The 27,550-nt window shown below is 43.9% G+C and overlaps 1 protein-coding gene across 4 annotated transcripts in view; it reads left to right on the top strand.

Moving 5' to 3' along the window:
* Nucleotides 1–13,239: 13,239 nt before the first annotated feature.
* Nucleotides 13,240–27,550, top strand: part of arhgap28 (Rho GTPase activating protein 28) — a 31,655-nt gene continuing 17,344 nt past the window's right edge. The window contains exons 1-2 of one of the 4 annotated variants that reach the window (XM_062521532.1): nt 13,240–13,487; nt 26,677–26,861. In XM_062521532.1, the coding sequence (XP_062377516.1) occupies nt 13,363–13,487; nt 26,677–26,861 (310 nt within the window). In that variant the 5' untranslated portion in view covers nt 13,240–13,362. Of the gene's footprint in view, nt 13,488–17,035; nt 17,157–22,337; nt 22,654–23,782; nt 23,909–26,676; nt 26,862–27,550 lie in introns of those variants that run through there. The other 3 variants (XM_062521535.1, XM_062521536.1, XM_062521534.1) reach the window with 3 other exon arrangements.

The following is a 27,550-nucleotide window of genomic DNA, read 5'->3' as shown; positions in this document are numbered from 1 at the left end:
ACAAAAATCATCAAATACTGGTTGTACGCTATGGGCCGAAATCAATGGAACTATATGCTATGTGCACATCTCTCAGACTAGTGAAATCATAGCTTATTAATGCTTGTTTTTTTTTCTCCAACTAAATCTGCACTGCTCTGCTTATATCATGTCTGCAAAATTCCTTTGCTCAAGGAAAGTATTTTTGCAGACAATGTATTTTTCATCAAAAGAAAGAGTTCCCAGAGTGTGCGTTTGATGGCTTTTACTCATGTAATTCCAGCTATTTTATCTTATCTCACACTCAGTGAAATCTCTCTGCATTCTCAGCATACCATTACCAATGTGTAGGAAACGTCCTTCAATCATTCTGAGACATAAACATCACAGTGTTCATTTCAAGACTAAACATAATGTATTTGGACAAAGCTGGGGAGTGTACAATGGGGCTTTTCAACCGACAAAATCATGTACATCTGACAGTGTGTGTTGGAATATTGACTACAGACTCGTGTCTAGGACCATTTCCTTTCGACTTGAAGCTCTGCCTCATGCTCAGTATGCAGATGCTAGCCAAGGGGGGTAAGCCCAATGCAGATGCCCAAATAAATGAATAGAGCAAACTCATTTATCGAGACATTAAGTGAGGGCCAACCAGACGAGACAAACCCCCCAACCCTCCCACCCCCCACCACACACCCGTCCAAAACAGAGAACTTAAGGGATGCTCACAAAGGCATGAAGAATAACAGATGGTAGTTTGGAGGAAGTGGTGAGGGCGGTTTAGGGGATGAGAGAGGGGTGTGTGTGTAGAGTGGGGTCAGTGGGGCTGGGGGGGGTGGAGGCGGCGGAGGGGGCGGAGGGATTTGGTGACATCCTTTGGGACAAGAGAGCGAGACACCAAGGGGCTCACAGAGGCTCTGAGTGCCCATTCGGAAGGGGAGACTCAGCAGAACTGCCAGTGTCGCTGCCAGGGGTGGCCTTGGCACGGACAGGTGGGTGGTACAGCATTGCCATGATCGCAGCAGCTGGCAGTGTGTCCTTTAAGCAATATCCCGTACATGGCACTGTCATCGGATTATGCAGCTGCAGGGACTATACCTTCAGGTGGAAGAGAGAAGTTGGGATATTCCACCTCAGTTGCCACTCTGCAGTGCTTTTTTTCCATCATGCTGCCAATCTCTCTTGCTCGTGCTTAACCCAAGTGGAAAAAGTGCTACCTGCCAATAGGAGGGTTATGGATTTTCTGTCACAGACATTTTCTTGCACTCCTTTTTACTCTTGTTGGAGCCTACAATATATTTGACTCGTGTTTATTGTAATTGAAAACAGAATATTTTAACAGAACAATGTAGCCCCCAAGAGACCTCTCTCTCTCTCTCTCTCTCTCTCTCTCTCTCTTGCTCTGACTTTTTGCTATTCATTTAGAACCTGTTTAGAAACAAACAAACCCAGATGAAAACATAACCTCCTTGGCGGAGGTAATTATGCTTTTGCAAAGCCATGGTTTGCTTTCTGTAGAAAGTTATGTTCAGTTCTTACACTTTATCTACCACAAGAGTCTACCGTCCAGACATATTCTCCCTTCATGTTATTACCAGATGCCTTGGTCTCTTGCTGTCATGATAAGATGATCAGTTATTCATTATTAATGATATGTCTTAAAAGATCATTATATGAAAGTATCTGTTCAGTCAGTGTACCACAGACCCTCTTCTTCACTTTTACTGCCAATATGGGACCGCAAATTAAAATTGTTAATCAGACTGAGCGTATAATTGAAGTTGTGCAGATTGTTCACCCTCTATGCAGTACAAATTTCTTGGGCTGAGCCAATTCAACAGTCCATTGGATCCATCGTTTATCCCCCACTGCAGCCTGTGTTTAGTAGCCAGATGTTGGTGGTGAGATGGTGCCAAAGCTATACAGACTCCCACTGAGTAATGCAAGGTGAAGAGGCTCAGGTTTTTTTGTTGTTGTCATTTTCTCAGTTCTCCACACAGTCACACCCAGATATTTTTGTTCTTGATGCCCTTAAGTGTGTCACCAGAGATTTGAATCTGTTTTATATTGTTGGCAAAGATAAAACAAGTGTTTATTGAACAGTTAGAAACAGTTCTGTACTGAACACCAGAAGATATAAATTGAACAAATATTACACAATGTAAAAGAATTGCAATATGCCATAACATGTCATCAATATTGAGGCAGTGGTTGAGTGTCTGTGCTTGCAAAGATAGGAGAGACATAGTTGTGTATTTCATGTTTATCAGATTTGAGGAAAGCGAAAGTGGAAGGTAGGATGTAAGGGGGGGGGGGGGGTGTAAGGGGTGTGTGTGTGTGTGTGTGGGGGGGGGGGGGGTGCATAAGCAGATATGCATAGCCATGTACAGTATTTGAGAGACAGTGACAGTGTTTCCTGCATGCCAAAAGCTAACCTTTTAATGCTGCTCACTGCGGACGTTTGCAACCTTTACAGGCATTTTCTCACTTGCTCACCCCCTCGCCTCTCTCTCACACACACAGTACACAGACACTCTGCTACATCTTGATTATATGGATAGAGAGAGACAGAGACAGAAGGAGGAAAGAGAAAGGGGGTGGAAAGAAAGAAAGATTACATGACATGACTCCTGTCTTTTGTGCACTGGAGATGTGTCTCAAAGCATTTGGAAGACATGTCTGTTTTCCAAAAAGATTCCAAAGCAATTCTACTTCTTCACTTCACAAAGCTTAAGGCAGAGGTTGATAGTTACGGGAGAGTGTAAGATAATAAAATAATAAAAGATGGATGAGATTAATGATAGTCATAATTGGCTGTCACTCTTATTTTGAAACCAGAAACGTCAGGCAATTAAAGTGAAGCTCAAAATATCTAAAAGATAGATCTAAAATATTTTGACCTTATTTTATTATCCAATATGCCATAACTTGTAAAACTACAGGGTGATCAAGATGTTTCAAGGGTTAGCCTATTTCTGGATTTACAACTCTATTTTTAAAACAGTAGGCCTATGCTGTGATTGTATAATTAAATGAAAATAATCTATGATTCCACATCTTTATCCTGACCTAGATCCAACCACAGTATGCATTATTGAGATTCAGTCGCGACTTTACCAAGAAAACTGATCAGGCTGAAAATCAGGATCAGAGAACGTTGCATACACATTGTAAGCACCTACACTTTACTCGACACCAGGGGGTGCTATAAGGTCACTAGAATAGCATGTCCCCTATAATGCCGTCTCACATGCGAAGATGTCATGCCATGCGACGACCATTGCACCCCTCAAAATGTAAGTTAACCCACTGTATTTGGGGAGATAGCCTGATTCAGAGTATATAGTCTGGAAGATCCACAAAGACTGAACAAGGAGTCTAATTATGAGTCTGTGATTACAGGCGAGAATAATGGAAGGCCTCTCAATTATTTATTTAAATCTAATCTGGTGATATGAATTATGCATACCGGGCACAAAACTCTCAGGGCACAAAAACGCTGTATTAGCCTACTAAGAATGCAACATTTGAGAATATGACTTGTGATAGAATCACATGTCATCGGTCAAAAGCCATACACGGATAATGAAAATGATTTACAATAATTGCAAAGGTGCAATTTGGCGATATCTGTCAGACATAAAAGACTGTAGGGGGCAGTAGTTTGACATGAATTTGAATCTTTCCCCAACTTGAGGTCGTCCTGACTTAAACTGCATGAAGCATTGAGTATAAGCTACAGAAACAGAATAAGCCTTTTACAGTAATTTGAATGGCAGGCCATATCAACCCCTTCCCCTCTTTGATGGCATGTGTACCTGTTAAATTGGAATAAAAGTGTAATTTCTGTGAATTTACAGTTTGAACAGTTTGAAATGGATAATGTTGACCATGCGAGTAATACTTCACCTGATAGGCTGAACAGGTCGTTTCAGGGTTATTACTTAAACTTATAAGTGTAATAATAAATAATACACTAAATCATTAAAGAAATTATTACGTAATAAGTGTAGCTCAGTTAAGAAACACAACAAAAAAGCACTTCCAAGAAAACTGTGATACCGTGATTATTCATGAGTGGAGGAGGGTGTTGAATTCTGAGAATAACCTTAAGAAAGAGGAGATGTGCCAAAAACAACTGCTGAGTTCTGAGGTATTCTCAGTAAATATGCCTGTGTGTGTGTGTGTGTGTGTGTGTGTGTGTGTGTGTGTGTGTGTGTGTGTGTGTGTGTGTGTGTGTATGCCTGTGTGTGTGTGTGTGTGTGTGTGTGTGTGTGTGTGTGCGTGTGTGCGTGTGTGCGTGTGTGCGTGTGTGCGTGCGTGCGTGCGTGCGTGTGTGCGTGCGTTTTGGTTTGTTTGAAAGTATGTGGGAAAGACTTGGGGGTGGATCTTTTTTTTAGCTTTCTTTTTTGTAATATATCTCACATAATCTCACACAACACACTTTCATATACAGTATGCTGTTACTGTCACATAATAGGATTATAATTTTTGTTGATTTTTATTTTCTTTCATTTAGCGTTTTTGTTTACCCAGGTAGAGAGGGGTGTGTTCTGGCACAGACATTGGCACAAACACTGGAAAAGTCATAGCATTACAATGGAAATGCCCCTTATCTGAACCCTCTAATAAGCCAGTCCCAGCATGGCACTGCCCACCATCAGCCATTTTAACACAAAGTCGAATCACCCCACTGGCCATTGTTAAAAACATTGCATGCTGTAATTGGGGGAATTTTAAAAATGTTTTTCAGTCAAAGCTCAAAAAGTTCTCCAAAGTATTCAGTATTCAGATCAGAGATCTTCACATTATCCTTTGTAGTAATACTCCAGGCATGAGCCTTTGTTGTGAGATTGTGAAATTGGATCAGAGATCCGCGCATTCTCACAGACATTACTCTCTGTCCTTGGATTGTGATTTGTTACATTACGCCATTTAATCAGTGAAAGTCTTTGCAGAGAAATGTCTTGCATGCTCAACTCACGTACAATGACAAGGTCAGCTGAGAGTAGTGTGCTGTGTGATGCCTTATCACTGTTTAGATTAATTCATCCCTGTGTTTGTCTAACCGAGTCAACGCATTTTATTTGAATGAGTCGTGTGCAAATAAGGACATGGGCACGTCTTCGTGAGTTTGGCCTGAAACAGAGGATTTGGTAGATTGATATCGGGGCACGTCATGCGGTTCTCAAATGTCTAAGATGTTTGTTTAGGGAAAGCGTTTGTTGGAAAGCAAGCAGGAAATTAATCTGGTAGATTTGCATGTGAGACAGTGACTGGTTTAGATGCATTTCCCTTTTCCTGTCTGCAACAAGCAGAAGAAAGTAGTGTTTTAATCAAACTATGATCATGCATGATGAGGGTTTGACACTTTGTTACTCTACAGGCAACCATGTATGTCAGTCACAGGTGCATAAACCTCAGTCAGAAAACAAAACACGACAACACTGTATTTTCATCTGCAAAATGCGCAAAATATGTCCTTATGATGAAATATGTCCTCCGTAAAACCACAGAGATGGGAAATGAAGATGGAATTTAAAAAAATCACATACATATCAGACATATGGACAAGCAGCACCATCAGGCCACACAGGTGTAACAAGAGAGTATCACTTTATTTGTGTGTGTGTGTTTTTTTTTTTTTAAAAAAAAGCTCTGTCTGCCTTTGTTTTGATTAATGGCATATGAGCACCCTGTCTGACCTAGATGTCCATTAGTAGCACGCTTGAGACACAGGATATAAACCACACGGTCACCCAGCATCTCTGAGAGCAGTCATTAGACTCTGTGACAGACCGAGATATTGATCGCTTCAGTGTCACAGTCAAATGGCCTACCACACATGGGAGAATCAGTATACCGGAGAGGCACAGTGACTCTGTGCAGCGACCACCGACAAAATACTGTAATGCTGAACTGGCTTTTTTTCACTCTTCAGTGGAAAATCACACACACACACACACACACACACACACACACACAAGCAACTAAGAATAACAAAACACAGACCTTCCAGTTACATGTCTACTGAGACAATATGTTTGATGGATCTTAAATTCATTCGTCTTGATTTTTGTTTGGTTAATTTACAGACCAGCTGTGTGGGTTTTTTTTGTTGTTGTTTTTTTTAGTCCTTTGAAATAATGTGTGTGATGTCAAGGTCACAGAGGGATAAAAATGACCCTGTGTGGGAGGGCAGTATACTGGTTTGCTGATTTGACACAACAGGTGTATCGCAGGATATGGTGATGGTGAGGCGCTGCCAAGCTGCAGCCCTAAATCTCTTTGAAATGGATATCAGAGGGGAGATTTCACAAGGGGAAGAGACCATCAGGAAAGTGGCTCATACAGAGGAGATCAAACGCAGGAGCAGGCCTCTGACCGTCAGCGGTGACAGATGCAAGAAAACGGAAGCTCTTTCTCATGACAATGTTTGTGCAACAAAACAAACCACATGAAAAAAACATGTTAAAATGTGATCATGCGAATGAATGCATCGCGCAACATTGTTTGTTTTGGGTCATGAATCAGAAATGGCTGTGAGCAGCACAGATGAAGAATGAAGATGTACTGTACAAGTTGGATCAAGTATTCTTATTTAAGGTGACCACTGTGTACTAACTTGTCATTTTTATCACTGGAATGTAAAAGATTGATTAATTGATACAGTTGCCAAAAGATCAATCTCTGGGTGTCCTGAGTTGCTGAGCAGCAGAGTAAGTTCTTATCTACATGCTGCTGCCAATGGAATGAAGGGGTCAATGACCAGAATGCTCGGAACATTCCAGAGAGAAGACAAAAGGACGTTCCTGTTCCATTCAGCTGATATAGTGTCCAGCCCCGGCCCCCATGCCTTGCCTAGCCAGCTCATCTCAGTCCATCTCTCTGCTCTCTATCCGCAAACAGAAACACACATATGCACAGAGATGGGCAGTATTTATGATACATGATAGTGAAATAGAATTTTGTCATTTGTATTTCATTGGGTTGTAGAAAATGGCTTCATATTTTGTATCAAAATCCTTCATGTGTAATGTTTATTTGTCTAAAAATACTGCCAAATATGGTTGGTAGAACCAATACTTTTGGTGATGTGATGACATAAACGTGTAAAACAGTGAATGTATCCTCTGACTGATGCTGCCCAGGGTGAATATTGAGAGGAAGATGATTCAGTTGAACATGCAAGTTGCTCATAGTCTGGCTATCGCCATACTAAGCTCAATCTTTTAAGATTGAACATTAGTATGGGGAGTCTGCGCTTTATTTCTACTGCACGAGAGGCGTGCTCTCTCGGAGAAGGGGCGGGACTGTCGAGCTCTATGGCATCGTTCAAATCATGACTCCGTACGCTTGGATAATCCTTCAACCAATCAGACTAATGATCCGGTGCATCTTTTGGATAAGCAAGTTTGTGATTGGAGCCAAAGGTTCTGGCAGGGAACAGAGGAGACAGATGTGCAGGTTTCCAGCCTGAGCTGCTGGGCGAAATCCAAATTCGCTGGCAGGTCAGGCAGGGTTCACCCAGCCTAAGTTGCTCACACGATATACTCCGTCTCTCATATCAACCTCACGTTTCTTGACAACTTGAATCGTCCATTCGGAACACGTGGAACCTGTTATAAGGTTGCCCGTCAACATTGCTCAAAAAGTTGTTCCATGTATCAGCTAAAGCAATGCAATAAAAATTCCATATTTGTCCTACTTGGCATCAGCACAACACCACTTAGCGCATTCACGGTGCAGTTAGTTACTGTAAGATCCTACCTCATCAACAGCATTACACAGTGCAATGTCAAGCACTATGTGCATGTGTTGACAATGTCAGAGACTTCATTCTCCATATGTGAATGTACCATAAGTTTGAAGTCATTGTCTTAAGGTAACAGAATTATGACTGTATTGGCTTGCTTTAAGCCCACATTCTGTGGCTCTCAATAGATTCGGTGGTTAATTTGTACCACACATTTCAGTTGTGACCTTTTGAGTACATTTCTGATGCGGTGTTTAGGCTATGAGATGTAACAAGCAAGTATAGGCATATAGTTGATCTGTTGACAGTTGCAGATTTACAGTAGGGCAAGCCTTGTAAGCAGAGAAAAGCTGTTGCTCTCAAACTCTTTCTCTTAATCAGCAAAGTCAGTGTAGGGATGAGGGAATAGATAAAATAGACAGATGTGGAAGGTTTACATGATTTTATGCTCCTTTTACAAAAATGTAGTATTTGATTACTGTATTTTGTAGTTTATTTTGATATACTGAAAAAAAATAGGGTATTTCATATCCTTAAATACAAGTTCATGTATTTTTGTCCATCCCTGCACATGTGCATGCACTATACAGTACAAACTGATACGCACGCACACACACACACACAGAGAGAGATAAATAGCTAAATGGCTTTTGACTGTTTTCACCAGTATTTTACTGTGAATAAAAAAAAACCTATTCCCCTCTCTCCCTTCTGACACATCTTTTCCTCCTGTTCCCTAGTACCACACACACACACACACACACACACACACACACACACGCCTCTTCCCTCCTATTCCCACATTTCAACAGCTGCTCCTCTGCTTCCTAAACTGCCACTGTCTCATCCGACAGCCAGCGGGGACTCTGGGTCGGTCCCTCCACTCATTAATACTGCAAACGTGTCCAGCATCTAATGGCCTCCTTCCCTTTTAGCCTCTGGGCCAGCGGGCATATTTATTTCATTAATGATGCACGTGAAAACACAGCCGTGTGGCCACGCGGAAACGACTCCAGGCCACAAACGTCCGACGACAAGAGGTTTGGTTTGAAATAATGGCGTGAATCTTGCCATGTCTAGTGTCAATGTTTGAACGAACTGTGTTGAAAGAGAATGGTGTCGGGTGGTAATGTTTAGTGTGGTTTGCTGTTAAATAGTTACACAGAGTTATGTGTCACTTCCAGACTTCAAGCCCTTGAGATGCGACACGGCATCTTTACAGTTCTATGTAAACTCATGTCACTTTTTCAAATATTTGAGGAGTTCTCCAATGAGGACATGCCAAGGAACTTTATCTCACTTTTTTTACGCATCAAGTGTGTTTGTGTGTGGGGTTACTCCAAGTTGTTCCATGTTTACGTAGCCCTCGCTCGGCGACCATTTTTCTACTTTCCCCTCACAGAGGTCGCCCGCAGAGGAAAGGGAAGGTTTGCGTGCTTGACCTACAAAGGAAGCAGGCTGTTGTGGGTCACGCCGCGGCTGTCAGTGAGAGAAGCTGGCCCTGTAAGACGGCCCTGCCAGGCGATATCCCTGCGGGCCGCATCGCCGCACGGACGGTTCATGTTTCCCACATCCAGCTCGCCCTAACACCCACACCCCCACCCCAACCCCCGTCACCACCCCATCCCCTCCACCCTGTGTTGTTTCCAGTGGCGCCGCCACCACTGCGGTGCTATCTCTATCTCTGTCTCTGCTGTCTTGCCATCAGGCCAGCCGGCAGGCAGTGCAGACTTCAGACTAAGAAGGTTTGTTTACAAGTGGCTGGCAAACTGGTTTCCAGTGTTTGAACGTGGCTGTAGCGGTGTCATCCAGCACGGCACGATTTTATTTCTGAGTCATACCAAAATGTAAACATAACCCCACCTCCTTCTTAATTGTAACTTTTCTCAGTGTTATATGGTGTGCATGCGTGCGTCTGTGTGTGTTTGTTAACAGTACATTTGACACATATTTCACAACAATTTCTCCACCATTAGCTCTGCAGTCTAAGTCCTACAACATCTCTGCTCTGTACAGTATGTACAGTATGCGAGAAATGACCTAATGCGCCTAAGCAACAACACATCCCTTGATAGGGCCAGTATATGCTCCCTGAAGGACACATGAAATTTGAAGGTGATAGCAATTCACTCTCGAATGCACATTCAAACACCCATAGGAATGAATTTGGTGGTTATTGGGATGGCAGTGGTTTGACTGAAATCAATCCTTCTTAAATAATAAATGATGGCTGCTCACAGGGGAAGTCTCTTCAGTATGAGACATACAGTACCATAATATGTGTCTGGTGTTAATGGTTTATTGCCATCATCAGAGTCTATAGCAATATAATGTATGACCAATATTTTCAATGTATATGTGCATATTATATGCCATGCAGAGATTTAAAAAAATAAAACTGTTAAAACATACTCATGTCTAACAGAAAGACGTGACTAAATTGGATAACTTGAGGTCATGAACCATCATGGTCAATATGGCACTATTGTATAAGATGTTTTGAGACTGGGAGATGTTAGCCCAACTGAGAGATAATATTTTCACTGTCTGTGTACACACCTTGAGGTTCAGAGCTCTCACACCAAGATCGCTTAAACAAAAATCCATTAAACAGAACAGCCAACCTGTCCACGACCCATGTGTGCATGCATGACGTAAGTATGAGGATCATACAGACGTGTCAACAGCTTCCACAGATGGTCATCAGGGTAGAGATATTTGTTTAACCTCCGTAAGCAACACTATCGGATGGGTCAGGGTTGACGGTAATGGCAAAGCCAGATTTGGCCCCCAGGCCTACCGTAGCTCCAGACTCCTGTCATAGGAGTGCGGCAGTGCCACACAAAAGTAAACATCTCTACGGGAGAGCGTTTGCATTAGCAAGGTCTATTTGTCTCTCTTGGCTTAGCTTCTCGTGACACTGGGGGCGGCTACTGGCTCAACAGTTTATCTGCTCTGAAGCTTATTTGTGTTTTTCGCTAAAGCGATGTCTGTCCCTCTCCCCGGCCCGGCATCTCTTTCGGCGGCCGGCCGCTGACGTTACACACGGGGTCATTTCAGCGGGCTGAAGGGGTGCTTGTTGAGGGGGAGACAAAGGTCTGCTGTGGAGAGAGGGAGAGAGAGAGAGAGAGAGAGAGAAAGAGATGAGAGGCCCCCGCTGGCTGTGTAACGCTGTTTTCAGAGATCCTGAGCCTGACACTCTGTAGCACAGAGTGGGAATAGATGGCAGTTTGTTCTCATCCAGCTGTCTGTCCGCGATGCCACTGCCTGTCATCACACACACACACACACACACACACACACACACACACACACACACACACACACACACACACACACACACACACACACACACACACACACACACACACACGCACACATCAAACGTCAAACACCTGCATACCAAACACACAAACATGCACACACAACACCACTTACAACACCCATACATGTACAGGTACAGACATGCACACAGACACATGTTCATGTACATGCATGAATATTTGCACAAATATGCACACTCACATGTCACAGTTCCCTTCACAAATATGCAAACTCAAGAAGATGGTCGCCAAGATACTTTTTTGAAAGCACCTCTCATCAGCTTCACATATGTATTGAGGCTTGCCTGTTCCCAGTTCCTGTTACATTGTGGTGGTCTTGCCTCGACCTGAGAAGAAAAAGAGTCTAGCTATTACTGCAGAGCAGTCAGGGAACACCGACTTGAACTTCTCACATGGCTGAGTTACCTGAAGGAGTGAGATGTTATCTTCTACTATGAAAATCTATTTTCTAGTGCATGAAGTATAGCTTTCAATGCTCTCCGGTCCTGCCCCTTGCTGTCAGCCCATGGGAACGTGATAAGTGCATTATATATAAAGAGGGGGTTTCTTTTCACCATGAAAGCACAGATACTTTAACCTGTTGAAAGACTAATCCTCTCAACTGCCATGAGACGAAAGACACTCTTTAATTCCGAGGACCCCTGTGCCCCTAAAGGAAATTTGGAACAATATCTCAGGAAATATGCCTTTCTTGTTTTTTTTTCTTTCACATTAAAGAACAAGACAAACTGTCCTTTTAATTTTCCAGTTACATCAGCCAGGACACCCTCCAGCTCTTTGGCAGCCAAGACTCCAATCTGATATGACTATCTATGGACATTCTTGATTGTTTGGACCAGATGAGTAAAGGTTTGCATTGATATTTAGACAAGGTTTTACTGATTGAGTAAATTACACAACATAGGATGTGTGTATTGATGCTTTTGAATACAAGAAATTGATTATTGTTTATGGGCAAACTAGGTTGAAACATAGGAGGGAATTTGATGTTCATGTTTACATGGACATACAAAGGAATACAACAATTAAACTACCATTGCACTGTTACACAATGGAGCAGGTAATAATAAAGATCTGTACAATGTTTCAGATGAAAATCAATGAGTTGGATATGTTTATAGGTACCTGCCTTGAGGGACAGAAAATGGGAAAATGGAAAGTTGGATGAGATGGAAGAAGAACAAGCTGAGGTGAAAAAGGCTGTGGATTAATTTCCTCAGAGGTGGACCTTGGCACCCTGGTGGATTTCCCACAGTCCTCGTGGGTGCCGTTGTCCTGAAAAGAGATCTATCTAGGTCAGGATGCACAGGGGATGGGTTAGTCTCATTTAGTCCAGGGACATGCACAGGCAAATGTAAAATGTAAGAGAAAAAGTAAACATCTGGCGCAGTATCATACACATGCATGTTTAGTGCCTGACATGTCAAAATAGAGTACTGCCAACAACCCAATTCAAAACAGAAAGTGACACAATATTTGTTTGTGAGCATATTTAGTCTCACTGTTATGTACAGTAGGTGAAGTCTCTGAGTGGAATTGTATGCAATTATTTTAAATGTCGATGAGTATCTTTCTTGCTCCTGTAACTTTGGTTAAGATTATTGTGGCGCTTTAAAATGGAGAGGAAAGTCCCCCACATGTGAGTCTAACATGGCAGTTCTCAAAATAGAGTCAAGATTCATTATTAAGTAGGCATCACAGGGGGTCACTCCCGTTATGTGAGTCCGGGGATATCCGGGGCACACAAAGGCAGTGAGCGCATGAAGTGGTCAGTGTAATCTCATCCTAATTTACCCAACCTTGACTGATGGACACACAATGATTGACCTTTACGTTGAAGGATTTTACCCCAAGCTTACGTGCGTGTCAAGCTGACCGAGGGCAAAAATACAGAAAAGGATTGTGTTGTCAATGTTATTGATAACGATGATTTGTTTTCTCTGCCATTTCAAAACACGTGGACGAGCGTCAAAGGGTGCAAATACACACCGCATTACACTAAAACTTCACCGTCAAACTGAATGAAAACTGAAAGACTTTCTGTTTGAATCTATAAACGCGTGTATGGAAATAAGCGTCACCTCTGATTGGCCATGCGCTGTAGTATCACCTAACGTCCTCCTCGTGGCGTCTACTCACAATACGAGCAGGCGCGCGACAGGCAATAAACCGCTTTATTTACTCTCTGTCAGGAGAATCCGGTGTGTGCGCCCATGTGAAGAAGAAACTCAAGACTCACCGCTACACGGTAGCCAGGCGTCTTCGTCTTCTTCTCAAACAATGGATATGAAAGACTCCGGCAGCGTTATTTTGACAGCTTACCATTCATTCACGCCTTCAAGGATACATTTGGTGGACGAGAACTATGCAGCACCTCTGTCTCCAAGACACGCTCTTTTCAGCAGGTAAGTTAGTTTTAGAAACTTCGGATCTCACGTGTGAAGGCTATTCTGGTGTTTTTGAAATGCGTTGCTTCGTTGGCTGTATATTTCGCCCAATCATCAGTTCAGTACAGTTATCACAACCCACAATATTTCACAATGACATTTATTTACCAAGCAAATGTGCTGATGGGAGTGTGCGAAACGTTGCGTAGGTTATATGATTTTAGTTTAGGTTTATGGACATTAGTATCGTGATTACAATAGGTCTAGCATATTTTAGCCTATTTAATGTGAGCACATAGACCAAACAGTCTATTCACTATTTTATATTTTAGATAGTGTAAGAAAATAAAAATAGGCTGTTTTGGAACCCAAACAAGCCGATAAATATTAGTATTATTCCTCCTAATGATCCTACCAAATTATCAAAACAACTGATAAGTATAGACCTACTTGAAAATATAACCTTGTATAACATAGTACTAAATATGTGTTCATCATGCACCACGATTCAGTCTTAAATTGTCAGTGGAGGCAAAACCTAGTATTGCATGGTACAGTAGCTTACTTCAGAGATTGTAAGGGGCTTGGACAGCTGTTGGCTCATACAGATTCTGTGACAACTGCAAACATGCATTACAAATGGTGGCATTGTTCATATAATTATTCTCGATAGGGCAGAAAGCACAGTCTAATTTCTAAATGTTAAATTAGTCTGACCACATAGTAAATTGTGAATAGTTTCACAGGTCTATTTTCTCAACACATGAAATGGACTGGGGCCTCTGACTGGCTGTGTTTAACTGTAACTTCACCTAAATGTGGTTTCACATTGTTTTACAATCTCTGGCAGGCTGCTCTCCCATTTGCACTGTGGAATGTTTATAAACAGAACTGTGTTTGTTGCTTGCTGGTGCTTTGAATTGTGCACATAATGGTAAATTGTGATTGAAACATGCCCTAGAAAACCTTTGCACAAATACATCCTCTCAGCCGCCCGCAGTTCCTCCTCCCCTCTCTCTCTCTCTCTCTCTCTCTCTCTCTCTCACACACACACACACACACACACACACACACACACACACACACACACACGCAGATCTCGTTGGTCACGCTCACCCATAGTGGATTTAAACTTACTTCCCTTCCAGATATTGATGGATGGCTCTGCTCTGGTTGCAGCAGTGGCAGCCACCTGAATGATTTGACAACATCTGTTCTCCCAGCATGCCCCAGTTCAGTGCTGGTGTTAGGACACCCCCACACCCCCCACACTCTCTTCATCCTGTACCCCCCCTCCCCCTCCATGACCCCCTTGACCACCCCTCACCAATCCTCCAAAATTTGGCTGCGGCTCTCTCTCTTGCCTCATCAGGATGGAAAGCCTGGAGCCTGCCAGGGTCAGGCAGAGACAGGGCAGCCAGCTGAACCCGACGCGGCACGCCAAAGACTTGGCGCGGCCACGGCCATTAAGTCTTAAAATATTTACATTATGCGTGAGACAGAGAGGCAGCTTACCCTTGGGATATTTTAAGCTTCCCCCAAGTGCCTCAGTCATCTGTCCACTGAGCACCTTCATCTTGTTTTGATTTATCCTACCGGCCAAAAAAGACATCTTAGAGGCTGAATGTTTTTTTCTTTGCATTTAGGAACATGTGGTTGATTTGATAAAGAGATTAGTACATCTTACATTGATAGCTCAGAGAAAATGCAGAAAAAAATGGTGTTAGATGGATGAGATATTCTGCGCAAATAGGCAATGTTTTGACTTTTGGTATAAGGTTGAAGGAGATTAACTATGAAAGGGCCGGACTTCTCCCAATCCCCCTAGACGTAATGTAAATAATAATCCTATAAAAGTGCTCAACCTCCTTTTGAACCTTTCTTTTGAATTCACATCTCACAAGTCTGGGCCCAGGCTTTAATCATGGAGACAAATTATTATTTTCAAGCTTAATTAAAGAGCTTTTGAGAAAAGCAGTCATTTGGCACGTGACTTGAAAAGGGCTCGGTGGTGGTTGTGGCTGAATCGAACCAAGTCTTGCCTTGCAGAGTTGCGAATGGAAAAGTGCTGTAGATCGCCGATAAGCTCGGATTGGACACGCAGGAGAGAGACGTGAGCTGGTGTGCAAGTCTCCACGGGTCACTTTCTCAGCTGACATCACTCCACCTACCAGGCTAGAGGTCAAGCCTGTGTGTGTGTCTGGGTCTGTGTGTGTGTGTGTGTGTGTGTGTGTCTGGGTCTGTGCGTGTGTGTGTGCGTGCCTGTGTTATTCTTCGCATCCAGAGGTGGCGCATGCGTCCGACCATTTTGGGTCGGGGCAGGATTACTCTCTAAACTCCCGACCCCTCCCACACCACCCTACTGACCCCCCCACTCCCCCCCCCCCCCCTCCATTGAGTTTTGTCTGGCACACAAAAGCTAGCCCAGGTGCTCCGGTGTCTGCTACTGAATGCGGCTTTTGTGGCGAGTGAAGGACAGCGATCCACTCGCTTTTGACTGGCTGTGTGCACTCATTAGCACTATCAATGACTTCTGGATCCTTCGGCACAAAGCACATCCACAATGGACGCCAGCAGTGGGGATACCCATGCTACTGCACGCTGCTTGTTTACAGGGACGGGAAAGCAGAGTGTTCTGTGTCACACTTGACAATGATAAACGCAGTATTTATTTACGTCTGACTTGTACCAGTGCTGATTTGTTAGATTTTTTTTTAATAATCCATCAATTCATCATTTCTTGACAGTGTTTGTTAGTCCTTGGTATACTTCCACATGCAAGTGGGGATTTTGTGTGACAATAACATTTTGAGGAAGCTTAACTTTTTCTCTCTCTCTCTCTCTCTGGAGGAAATGGCATCTGTTAGTTCTACATTCTGTCACTTCATTCATGTTTTGATATGTCTCTCTGACGACCAGCAATCCATTCTATTGCTCTCTCCTGTGACGCGTGGAGAACTGCGACATGTATTTGCCGTGTCTGAATTTCTAGTTGGGCAGCTAAACTATAACAGTCGAGTAAATGTCAAGAGGAGATCTGGACTCGTTAGAGTTTAAGCCACATTGCCTCCAGGGTTAGCAAAAGCAGTAAAGATCACCGCCAGGGTCAGGGCCATGGTTGGAATGCAGAACAGGTTCCTAAAACCACATGTCGCATAAACCACCAAGCTAAGCTGGCTCAGTTTGAATGGAAGATAGAGCAGGGCCTTGAGCCCTCCTGAGTAGTTTGGGAGACTTGCAGAAAATTGTAGCAATTACCTGTTGTAAAAATGTGAATCACTGTTAAGAGCACAGTGTGTCCAGTTTCCATTCATGACGACAGCAGCTTAATCTTCTGAGTCTGTGTGACTCAGGTTTAATTAGGCATATGCAAGAAAAACTATCAGATAACAGACTTGGTGATATATTCCTGGCCACAAATTAAAATAATGTTCAGGTGACAGGTAAGGTGACAGGAAGCCGGATATTGATGACTTCACTGGAATAGCATGAACGAGGAAATTTTTTTCACTGTAGCTTTCCAGCCATGCAGCCGGACTGCATTCCATATGTTGCAGGTGAAGAGACGCTCGTAGCTTCTCATTGCTCATAGCACAGCTGATTTGCAGAAAGAACTGTGGGACAACACCCGTCTTGACCTTTTCCTTTTCAACACGAGTTGCAGAGAGTTTTACTGTACATGCCCAGGTAATTCAACTATCATGTTATTCTTTGTCTTCCACTTCCCATATACTGTACTGTAAAGATGGCATATATTGTAGAGTACTTTGTTGCTGAAGTGGCCCTTTAGATAACGCAACGAACACGAGCAGTCACCTGGGAAGTGACTTAACATGTGGTGCTGCTGTTGTTGCTGTATTGACGAATCGGTTACAGTTTTACTGCCTTACGAAATGCCATGGAGGTTTAACATTGACTGCTGAATCTATGCAGTCTTGATTCGCTGGCTGCACAGATTATTTTTTACCAGTTACATTTTCAGTTACTATTTTTGTCCACAACTATTCTTCAATGCACATCAACATAACTGGTTTTCAGCCCGTCACCTGTGGCCATGCACTGATCTGCTGCGTGTGTGTGTAAATGTCAGGAACGTGAGTATGTGACACTTTCAATGAATTGCATTTCTTTATGTACTTGGAATCAAATCAATAACTCACGACGTAATACATAACTAAAAGAAGAAATAGCCGTGTGAAGTGTTTCACATCTGTGAACCAGTGAAAATCTATATTTCACATCTGACATGAGCTATTTTATGTAGAGTGCCTACGGGTTGTGTGTGCTACAACAGTTTCAATTTGAATTGGAAATGATTAAGGAGTGAGTGTGTGTGTGGAGGGTTACCCTTCCTGTTTACTGGCACGACATAAGAGAGGAAATAAAGCTCTACAAAACAAGCATGTTTTTAGCGCTCGGCATCCATGGATCTGCAAAGGTATTTTTGTGGTCATCATGAGCTATAGCTGTTCTCTAATAGGAGTCAGGTGGAGACTGCTCTCCGTTGTTTTGAGCTGTGTGTCGTAGCGGGACTGTGGGGGGTTATTGTTAAAGGGCCTGTGCGAAGAGGTCAGTGAGAGGCAAGTGGGGGGTGGAGGAAAAGTTTGCTTATTTTGGCTCGTGGGCTTATTTTGGTCATGATAACACACACATACCAAGCCCAGAGAGATTGATGGTCTTTGAATAGGTCTGCGCGAGACAGGTTGTGGTGGCTATAAGTGTATGTTGTAGAAATCGCCTATGCACACACAATGCATCTGCAGATGTGCCTGCAAATACTATGAGCATAACCACATGACCAAATTCATATTATGTGAGTTATGTTCTTCTCTTCTTGATGGGTCTCTATGCTAATCAAGGGATGTTGCCAGAGTCTGATGCAATTGAGCAAAATATGAGCTTTCAGTTTACTTTAACCCTCCAGAGATAGTCCTGTCGAGTAGAAGGGGGAAATTGCATTACATGTATATATTATGTTTTTTATCGATTTAGCCAGATCTGTTTACCTTGCCTTTGTGGACAGTCTCTTTTAGTTGTTAAAAGGGTCAGTGTAAGGTCGTCCCTATTTGGAGTTTCTGGTACTCTCATCTTTTAGTTCCATTGAAGACTGTTGTTGAATGTGGGGAATGCTGCTTTCAAGCTTATATGTAAACCAGAATAGGTGTGTGTGTGTGTCTGTGTGTATACAGTATGTGTGTGTGTGTGTGTGTGTGTTTGTATGTATGTGTGTATTTTATGTGTGTGTGTGCGTCATGTGTATGTTTATGCATAGTGTTTTTATGTGTGTGTGTGTGTTTGTATGTGTGTATTTTATGTGTGTGTGTGCGTCATATGTGTATGTTTATGCATGTAGTGTTTTTATGTGTGTGTGTATGTGTGTGTGTGTGTGTGTGTGTGTGTGAGAGAGTATTTTATATGTTTGTGTGTGTGTATGTGTCCAGTGGGGATTTACTTTCCTGTCTGTGTTATCTTTGCGAGCCTCTGATAGGCCTCCGTAAGGGCGGCACGGCTAAGTGCTTTTCCGAAGAGGCGCTCGCTCACTCTCCCTCTTACTTCATCAAGCCCAATGAAAAACATTCCTATCGTATTCATTAGCCAGTAACTACTTGTTGTTGTTGTTGTTGTGCATCGCAGGGCATCCACCTCCCATTTTCTCCTATCGATCATCATACTCACCATCCTGTATCCCAAGTCATAAATCACAAAGCCTTTATTTGACACACGCCAGGCGCCCACTATCACTAAAGGCAAAACAGGAAGTATCCAAAGCGGCCTAGTTCCCCCTGCCGTAATTTTATCAAGCCATTCTCGTTTTCTCACAATGAGCTTCAAGCTGTGCATCAGCAAGTGCTCTGGCTCCCCCCCCCCCTCTCTCTCTCTCTCTCTGTTTTTAGTGAAAGAGTGGCCTCTTGTGATGCACCATTAGAGGTGGGTGTCCTGCTAATGCCTCAATGTCTGGAAACCACCCAATCGGGTGACTGGAAACCACGCCTGGAGCGTGAGCGTTATTTAGTTGTCATTGTGGCCCCCGATTTAAAAGACAGGCCTGAGATGCTGGCTGCTGACAACAGCCACAAGCCAACTGACAAAGAGGCCTGTGTGAGTGGGCAGGCGGTGACTTCACCACACGTGAGTCGGGGGGGGGGGGGGGGGGCAGTTCAAAATACTCGGCCACAATAAATGAAATTACTCACCGCTGGCTGACGATCGCACCACAGGCTCTTTGTCATGTCATGGGCAGCATTTGTCATGGAGAAGCTCTGCGTTCACTCTGCCCTACGTACATTGCTACAGTATGCCATCAAGGCTCTCGAGTCTCAAGTCAACTTTCCTCTCCTGCTCATCTCTCCCCAGCATATTCGCGCCCTTTTTAACCATTCCAATTAATGTCCTTTAGTAGCACTCGCACTCTCACCGGTATATTCACGCCCATCTTAATCAGCCCAATTAATGTCCTTTAGCAGCAATCTCACGCTTCTCCCTTTGCGCTGGTATCGATCTCCTTGGGAGAACGTCCTGTTGTTAATGTGTGAGGGGCTTTTAACGGGAGACGGCCAGGCCCCCGGTGAGAGGGAGAGGGGGAGAGAGAGACAGAGAACCGCACACTGCTGAGTCGGCACCTCTGCCCGGGACGTAATGGCCGCCGCAGATGCGTGGGGAGGAAGGCCTCAGGGCTGCCCACAGGCTAAAAATAGAAGATCTGCGTGGGACCTGTGACTCCAGTATGATGGCGGGGCAAGTGGTGGCCCTTCACCCAACAAGGGCCTTTTGTTTGTGTCTGGAGTGGGGTGTGTGTGCGTGTGTGTGTGTGTGTGTGTGTGTGTGTGTGTGTGTGGGGTAAGGGGGAGGGGGCAGGTAGGAAGTGTAATGACTCACAGAAGCCACAGGGTAAGTGCTCAAGGAAACCACTATTGAGATTATTCTCCAACACACACTGGCTCTTAATGGCATGTAATGTAATATGCATACATGTGTAGTGTAGGCCTATGTTTAAATGGAGGTGTTTTTATGGGCTATAGTCAATAGTTAGTGTCTACATATGGATTGAGTCACTTTTGTTAACACTGTTTTGTTGTATCCTGTCCATGGGAATGGTGGTTTATTTGCAGAATGGAATGGTCTTGCCATTGTCTCTCTCGATGAATAATTGGGTGTAAGATGCTTTCTGACACACTTTAGTTTTTGCCTGTATCAAGTCTCAAGGGCAGATTCTAGTGTAGACAGCACAAAAAAAAACTTTTGCGAAACATCTGAGTCAACATTTTACAGGATGAGCTACAGTCAGCAATCTGGCACGAAGCCTTTTCTCTCCCAAACAGCCACTCATGCATATGCCCATTTTAATCAATATAAAAAATGGAAAATGTTTTAGTCGATTGACTCAAAGTGGCCTGCTGGCATCACTGTCACCGCGCGGTGTTGAAGGGCACCTCCAGATTTTTAGCATCCGACACGTCAAAGGTGGCCGTCAAGCTAAATAATGGACGCTTATGAAAAAAAAGAAAAAAACTGGCAGAAGTTTCCGGCACTTCTGCAGCACCAAGGTCCGGCAGTGTTTACATTCTTGGAGGAATTAGGTCATGATTGGAGGGTCCCTCCAGATTCTCCTCGAATTACAGCCGCTTCGCAGGAGCCCTTCGCCATACGCACATGTTTCCAGTTTAGCTGCCATCTCCGCTGACCTACATATGTTGTTTCGGGGGGCCTGGAACTGCTGCAGCCTAGTGTGCCTAGACCCCCAAACATCACTCTTGAGCCGGAGGAGAAGAAACATCACTAGTCACTTGTCTCATGTGTTGCCCGTTTTTTTTTTCTCTCTCTCTCTCTCTCTCTCTCTCTCTCTCTCTCTCTCTCTCTCTCTCTCTCGCTTCGCTGCATTCTGATTCTCATCTTCTGGCTTATTAAGACTTGAGATCTGAAGCCAAATCCATCACACACATGCCAAAAGCAAGTCTGTTTTCAATTTCAGACAAAACCCTGTTGCGCTGTGTACACTTCATTCTTTCAAGAATAAATCACGGTGCTGCCAAGTAGTGACAGGGCCTTTTTTTCTCTTCTTTTTAAAGAACAGAGATACATGTACATGTAATAAGAACAGTAATATGTATTCGATCCAAGTCCTTCGCCAAACAGAGACTGGTCACAGAGCGTGGGGTGAGAGAGTTTTGTATAACAGAATAGGGATGCTTACATGAAAATGGCATTGAGGCTGAACTATACTTTTTCATATGGATTTTATTCAGATTTCCATGTGTTTTGGGGTGTGTGGGGGTGGAGGGGGGTTGACGTGATGTTACATGAGGTGATTGTTTGTGTTTGAAAAAAAAAACAAAACAAACAAAAAAAAACAAGAAGTGGTGAGGTGGATGTTTTTGCTGATTAAGGCGCACATCTGGTTTGAGTTTGCCCAAATTAGTCTTCGTTTTCGGAACGGTCTCCCCCCCTCAGCACCCTCCGTCCCCCTACAGAGGGACAGAGAGGTCAAGCCATGGTGGAGCAGAGACAGTGACGGCTACATAAGCCCCTCAGGATGAAAGCGGACAGGAGTAGTGAAACGGGGAAGAGAAAGACAAAGAGAGAGAGAAAGACAAAGACGTTTGAAAAGGAACAGTATGGAGGGAGTGAGTGAAAGGGTAGGTAGGAGGGTGAACGAAAACGAAGGAAGGAGTGAGCGCTGAGACGGAGGGGTGTGAGGAGGGATAGGAAGAGCAGATGAAGGGAGGGAGGAGAGGAGGGAGGAGAGCAGAGAAAAAGAGAGGGAAGGAGCGAGAGTGGGAGGGGAGAGAGAGAGAGAGGGGGGTCTGGACGTTCGCTGTGCTATGGCTGTGCCTGTGCCTGTGTGTAAGGGAGTGTGAGTGCTGTGTGTGAGGGAGTGAGTGAGTGCGAGAGCTGTGTGTGTGTGTTGCCTCCTGCAGCGAGAGATGTGTGGTAGAGGCATGTGGGAGGAGAGATGAGTCTGGGTTTCCACACACCGCTCATGAGCTGGCCAGAGGATATCCTGAGATTTGGGGGGCCAGGCAACCTCTTTCTCTCTCTTTCTCTCTTTCTTTTTCTCTCAGTCTGTCTCTCTTTGTCTCTCTCTCTCTCTGTCGGACTTTGTTTATACTGTGGGTACCTCAGAGATCTCCACAGACAGACGCTTGCCCCTTTGCTGCTTCTCCTCAGCTGAATGAAGCACTGAAAGGTAAGAGTGAAGGGTTTTGGTCTTCAGACTTTAACACAGACGTGTGTGTGTGTGTGTGTGTGTGTGTGTGTGTGTGTGTGTGTGTGTGTGTGTGTGTGTGTGTGTGTGTGTGTGTGTGTGTGTGTGTGTGTGTGTGTGTGTGTGTGTGTGTGTGTGTGTGTGTGTGTGTGTGTGTGTGTGTGTGTGTGTGTGTGTGTGTGTGTGTGTGTGTGTGTGTGTGTGTGTGTGTGTGTGTGTGTGTGCAGCATGCCATGCTAAAGAGTCAGCTAAAGAGGAGGACTTACCCTTATTGACTGATAAAGAAAGGTTGGACTTGAATCAACTCAATGGGGATTTACTGTACTGTACATTTTGGTGTAAAGTGATGTTTTAGTGTGTGCATTAGGAGGTCTTGGCTGTTATACTTTGTATAAATATCTTTTTTTGCCTGGACTCAAAGCCTGCTGTAAATCAATGTCAGTATCTGTTTGAAGTCAGTCCTGTGCATGACATTTTTTTTGTGATCGAAAGCTGTTTTACTCCTCAGAGTGTCTTTGTGCTGATGAGAGCGTTTGCTCTCACGGCCCAGTGAACTGTATTTTCTCTGTTCTTTAATTCTGACCATGACTCACAAGAAGCTGGCTTCAAAGCTAGTGCATAGCACCAGAGTGGGGTCATTCTCAGTCTTTCTGTTTGTTTTATTCCCGTTCCCTCTTGCCAACCAACTTTCTTTTTTACTTGCTCTGGTTTTCCTCAGGTTGCTCTTCTCTGTGCAGTTTAAGTGAACCTGAGTTTTTCTCTCAGAAGGACATTTGTCATTGTAACCTACTCTGTCAAGTGAAAGAATGTGTGTGGAAAAAATGGTGTGTCATGCCTACAGTATGTCTTCAAAGGTTTCTGCTTGCAACTGATAAGCGTTGGCTCTTTCTAAGTATAGGCTACTTAGGGTTCTCACACCTACGTTTATCAATGATGACTCATAGTTTTATTGCGCTTAGGTCTCCCATACCAAGATGCCTTTGTATTGCGTGTCAACAGCAATGCATTCTGATTAATTCGAAAGGAATTAATGAGGCAATGCCCTGCCCTTGTGTGTGACGTATAGGTGTGTTTGGGTTTCTGTTCTCGGTGCGGTGGTGTGCATTTGAAAGTGAGAGTTTGGTGAGGGCTGTTGTTCTTCATTCAGCTGCTTCATGTTGCCTTCTGATTGGCTGGATTCAGGATTTTTTTTGTAGTTACTGTACCACTTGGGCATTGGAATGAAACCCCTACTAGGGTAAGTGTGTGCTGGGTGCATTTGTTCTTCGCGAGTGTGTGTGTTTATGTCTTTATGCCTTTCTCTCTCTCTTTCTCTCTCTCTCTCTCTCTCTCTCTCTCTCTCTCTCTTTCTGTGTGTGTGTGTGTGTGTGTGTGGGTGGGTGGTTGCCTGTGTGCGTGACCGAATGTGGCCCCTTACCCAATTACAGCATAGTTGAGATGCACATTGTCTCTCTGGAATCTCTCAGAGGATATCTCTAGTAATGGTGCGCATAGGGCCAGATGACGCATCAGATGTAGATTAGATAAAAGCTCTGTTTGTCCATTGAGCGAGTGTTTGGGACCATGGGCATTAGAAACAGGAAGTGAGGTCATCAAACAGAACTGGTTTAGCTCATCCTGGCTTTCTAAGATAAGATAGGGTATGTGGGTGTTGCAGTAGTGGTCTGTTCTGAAAGGGGAGTGGATCATTTCTATGTGTGTGTGTGCATTGTGTATTGTATTTGCATGAAGGTGTGTAGTAGTTGTTATTAAACTACTGCACTCAGTGGATGTGCATGGTTACTACTCAAAGGGAGATATTATCTTTTGTTGCTTAAGAATGAACGCCTCACCTGCTTTTCCAGGTAGTTGTCATGGAAGAGTGCACTGTTTGATTTGTAGAAAGATATGGCAACAGTTCAAATCATCCGTCATATTCAAAGGCAATAGCTTGATTCATAACAAGTGAGATTCTATCACAAGGGACGTGGCTTTTGAGGAAGTATATTTGTTTCATGTCTTCTACCCTTAGCCGTCTGAGCTTGGGAGTGCTAGCTGACTGAGGCTTTGTGCGTCCCACGGGGACTGGAGGCCATTAAAACAAAGTTCCGCTCTTAACACAATCCACCCTCCCACAATGCATTGCTCTAATCAATAACATCCCTAAGTGAGACGCTCGTTCTTGCTTCCTGGCGTTGAGACGGAGTAACGCTAGCTGCACTCTATCCTCTAGTAGTCTGTCCTTATCAATATTTGAATACAGAGTCTGGATTGGGCTTCATGTTGTAGTGGGTTATCGAGTAAGACCAGTGCTACCACTGTGACTACCCAGTGCCATATCACTCTCCACAACACACACACACACACACAACATCACACAGGCATGCACACATGCATGCACACATACACACACACACACACACACACACACACACACACATGAATACACACACTCCATAGGTGTTAGTAAGCCTAAATGCTTAATAAGCAGATTTAACCACAGCAGCTGCGTGCTAGATCATTTTACAGAACGGGGGGGAAAACCCTCTTAACCTCCCCGCCACCGTCTTTTCCCCAGTCATCCTGCCAGCTGCCTGCGAAGAGATAAGAGTGACAGTCCCACCTTCTCCTCCTCCTCCTCCTCCTCTTCTTCTCCTTCATGTTATTCTACCTCTTCCTCTTTGTCATGTAAGCCAGCTAGTTTTTGCGGTTGTGTTAGTAGTCCAGCTAGCTAGCGTTACTGCTAGCCCAGGCCGGCGCTTCCTGGTCACTGTGGCGATAAACAGACCACATGAAGGTGACACTGGCCCCGCACTGGTCATAAATCTGCCCCGAAATGAAAGGGGCCTGTGATGTCACTAGGGCTCCCTTGTAATTAGAGGGCTATAATTGGAGCCAGGCGTCTTCTGGCAGAGCCTCTGTGGGAAAAGAGGAGAGATGGACAGGCAATACAGTTTACATCCGCTGGTCTAGTCTTCTGTAGTGTGTGTGTGTGTGTGTGTGTGTGTGTGTGTGTGTGTGTGTGTGAGAGAGAGAGAAAGAGAAAGAGAGAGTGGTTGTGGTGGTGGTTGTTTGTAAATGGGAGCGTTAGTCATAAACATTAGAGCTGGGAAATGCTCCTAAAATTAGTGTCTTTATATGATTGTTCCAGTGGTCACATGATATATTCGATCCCATCGAGTTCATCGAGTGCACATGATGGCTCCAAACGTGACACATTCCTGTTCTACCAGCTGGGCTTTACCCTCTGGAGGTGTTTAGTTGCGTTTGAAATGTTTGCTCTATTCATTGCCGCATGCCTTGCATGATTGAGTCTTACATTTCCATATTAGTGGAAGGTGCTGTGTTGATTTCATGAGAAGATTTGTTATTGGCTGGAAGAAGCCAGAATGATCAGTTCCTAGGAAGACATTAGGAATATGCTTTCCGTGCCAGTGCAACCGCCTACTCCATTTCTCTCACGCTTTCGCTCCCTCTTTCCCTTGTTGTCGACTCTATATCGACTCTATATCGACTCTCTGGCACTAACTCACTCTGGTTCTACACACATCTCTCTCTCTCTCTCTCTCTCTCTCTCCATCTCTCAAATTCAAATTCAAATTCAAAGGTGCTTTATTTTTGTAGCATTTGGCATGTATTTTTAGCATGACTGTTTGGTACAGTGTTGCCAAAGCTAGTGTTACAAATAACACTGTAGTATCACAAGGGAAAGAAAACAGAGATACAGCATACAATGTATAAACATGTGAGCTCGCTCTCTCTCTCTCTCTCTCTCTCTCTCTCTCTCTCTTGCACTCTAGTACTACAGACATCTCTCTCTCTCTCACTCACTCACTCACTCACTCACACACACACTCTCTCTCTCTCTCTTGCAATCACTCACTCAGGTACTACAGACATCTCTCTCTCTCTCTCTCTCTCGCACTCACTCACTCACTCTGGTACTACAGGCATCTCTCTCTCTCTCTCTTTCTCTCTCTCACTCACTCACTCACTCCTTCTCTCCTCCTCTCCTCCCTCTGGTAGGAAAGTGCAGTACCAGGGGCTAGGCAGGATGAGCTCTGTGGGGGCGATGCCTCCCACGCCACCCGAGCGCTCGCCGTCCCGAGACTCGCAGGACTCCATGGAGGACTACTGGAGCGAGGTCAAGAACATCCAGGAGGACTGCCAGGGCAGCGGAGAGGAGGCGATGGAGAGGGCCAGCATCGACGGTGAGCGACTTCTCCTCCAGAAAGACAGTGGACTTGCTTCAGTTAGCTCTTCAATAGTGGCCATTATACTGATATTATACAGAGGCTGAAAGAGCTTTGTTTTTTTTGTTCTAATATTCTAATTATATTTCATTTCAGAACTCTGTAGTGACTGTTGTATTAAGATTATTTTCTAAACTATGAAGAACCCTTTTCTGTGCTGTGGAACTGAAAAGTCCATATTCTGATTTAAAATATTACATTCAAAGTGTTGTATTATGTCCTGCTTTTTCTTTACCAGGGCTCACTTGGAAAAGAGACAATTGTCTCAATGTGACTACCTAGTTAAAGAAAGCATGAAAATATAGAAAGACATTTATACGTAGATGGGTAAATAGATAAACAAATATAGACAAATATACAAGAGAATATTTGAATATTTTGTTTGTAGAAGAACCCACAAACCTCTTTCACAATTGTGTGGAAAGTGGCTTGACTCTTTGATTTAGTGGGGGCAGGGGGGGTTGTCTGAAAACCACAGAGATAAAAGAAAGTATTATATTTGGAACTGGGGCATTTGGATTGGCAAGGGAGATGAATTGCTCGTGAAATCAGGTTAGAACTTTTGAAGGATCACCTATTGCTTTGGTTTGGTTTGGGAGTTAGGGGTTGCAGGTTCTTATTTTAGAAAGACCCAAATCCAGACCCAA

Source organism: Sardina pilchardus, chromosome 19 (genome assembly GCF_963854185.1).
Source record: "Sardina pilchardus chromosome 19, fSarPil1.1, whole genome shotgun sequence".
In the NCBI taxonomy this organism is placed as follows: domain Eukaryota; kingdom Metazoa; phylum Chordata; class Actinopteri; order Clupeiformes; family Clupeidae; genus Sardina; species Sardina pilchardus.
The sequence above is the reverse complement of the archived record's forward strand: the minus strand, read 5'-3'. Positions and strand labels throughout refer to the sequence as shown.